The sequence below is a fragment of the Wasmannia auropunctata genome, unplaced genomic scaffold (genome assembly GCF_000956235.1).
Source record: "Wasmannia auropunctata unplaced genomic scaffold, wasmannia.A_1.0 LD319925.1, whole genome shotgun sequence".
In the NCBI taxonomy this organism is placed as follows: Eukaryota; Metazoa; Arthropoda; class Insecta; order Hymenoptera; family Formicidae; genus Wasmannia; species Wasmannia auropunctata.
In genome coordinates, this window is record NW_012042965.1 from 7,603 (window position 1) to 8,399 (window position 797).

Genomic DNA, 797 nt, shown 5'->3' on the forward strand with positions numbered 1-797 from the left:
ACAAAGATCAAATTTTGCATTTTGTTTTTTTGTTTTTGTAACTTCAAAATTGAAAGTTTCTTCTATTTATCATGTTATTGACGTTTTCAGCTAATTCTTCCTATCTTTTCGATGCTTCTAAACATCGTAAGTTACATTTGGCCAACCGTTTCCACAGATATTATTCCATTAACTCTTGACACGTACAGATATCCCAAAACTTTATATTCGTCAAACAACGAATTAATTGGTCAGAAATACAGAGACATTGTTGAACATTTCGGTATAGCAGAGCGCGTAGCTTCGGATACAAACATTATAAATGGTAAGTGTATTATATAATGATTTTTTCTGCATCAGACACAATAATAAATTTATCTGAACAATAGTTTTTATTTCTTTCAGCTCTTCTAAATTCTTCCATGAAAGATATTGTGGAATACCGAAATAATCTTATCATATCTGCCGAATTTAATGACACTGAAAGTAACGTGACGTGGGCTAATGGTTTTTATTCCGGCTCAGCAATTCACAGCGTGCCGTTAACGATAAATCTCTTAAGTAATTCGTTGATCAAAGCTTTCGCTAGCGATAAATATTCGATCATTGCGTCTAGGCAAAAATTACCGAATACACTATTTTCGACTGCGATTCAAACGGCGGATCTGCAATTTTTCGTTTTCATATTCTGTTCATTCTTCTTTTCCACTGTGTCACTTTTTGTGGTGCACCCTTTACAAGAAACAGAGACAAAAGTTAAACAACTCCAGCGCATGACCGGTGTCACATCGGTACTATATTGGGGTACAATGTTCGCT

General features: G+C 34.6%; 1 protein-coding gene across 1 annotated transcript; it reads left to right on the forward strand.

Annotated features, from left to right (window-relative positions):
- Positions 1–111: 111 nt before the first annotated feature.
- On the forward strand, positions 112–770 carry LOC105460538 (the record flags this gene model as incomplete). Its single annotated transcript, XM_011706988.1, has 2 exons — positions 112–304; positions 385–770. Coding segments are annotated over exons 1-2 (579 nt in total), but the record flags the coding sequence as incomplete, so codon positions are not given.
- Positions 771–797: the final 27 nt, after the last annotated feature.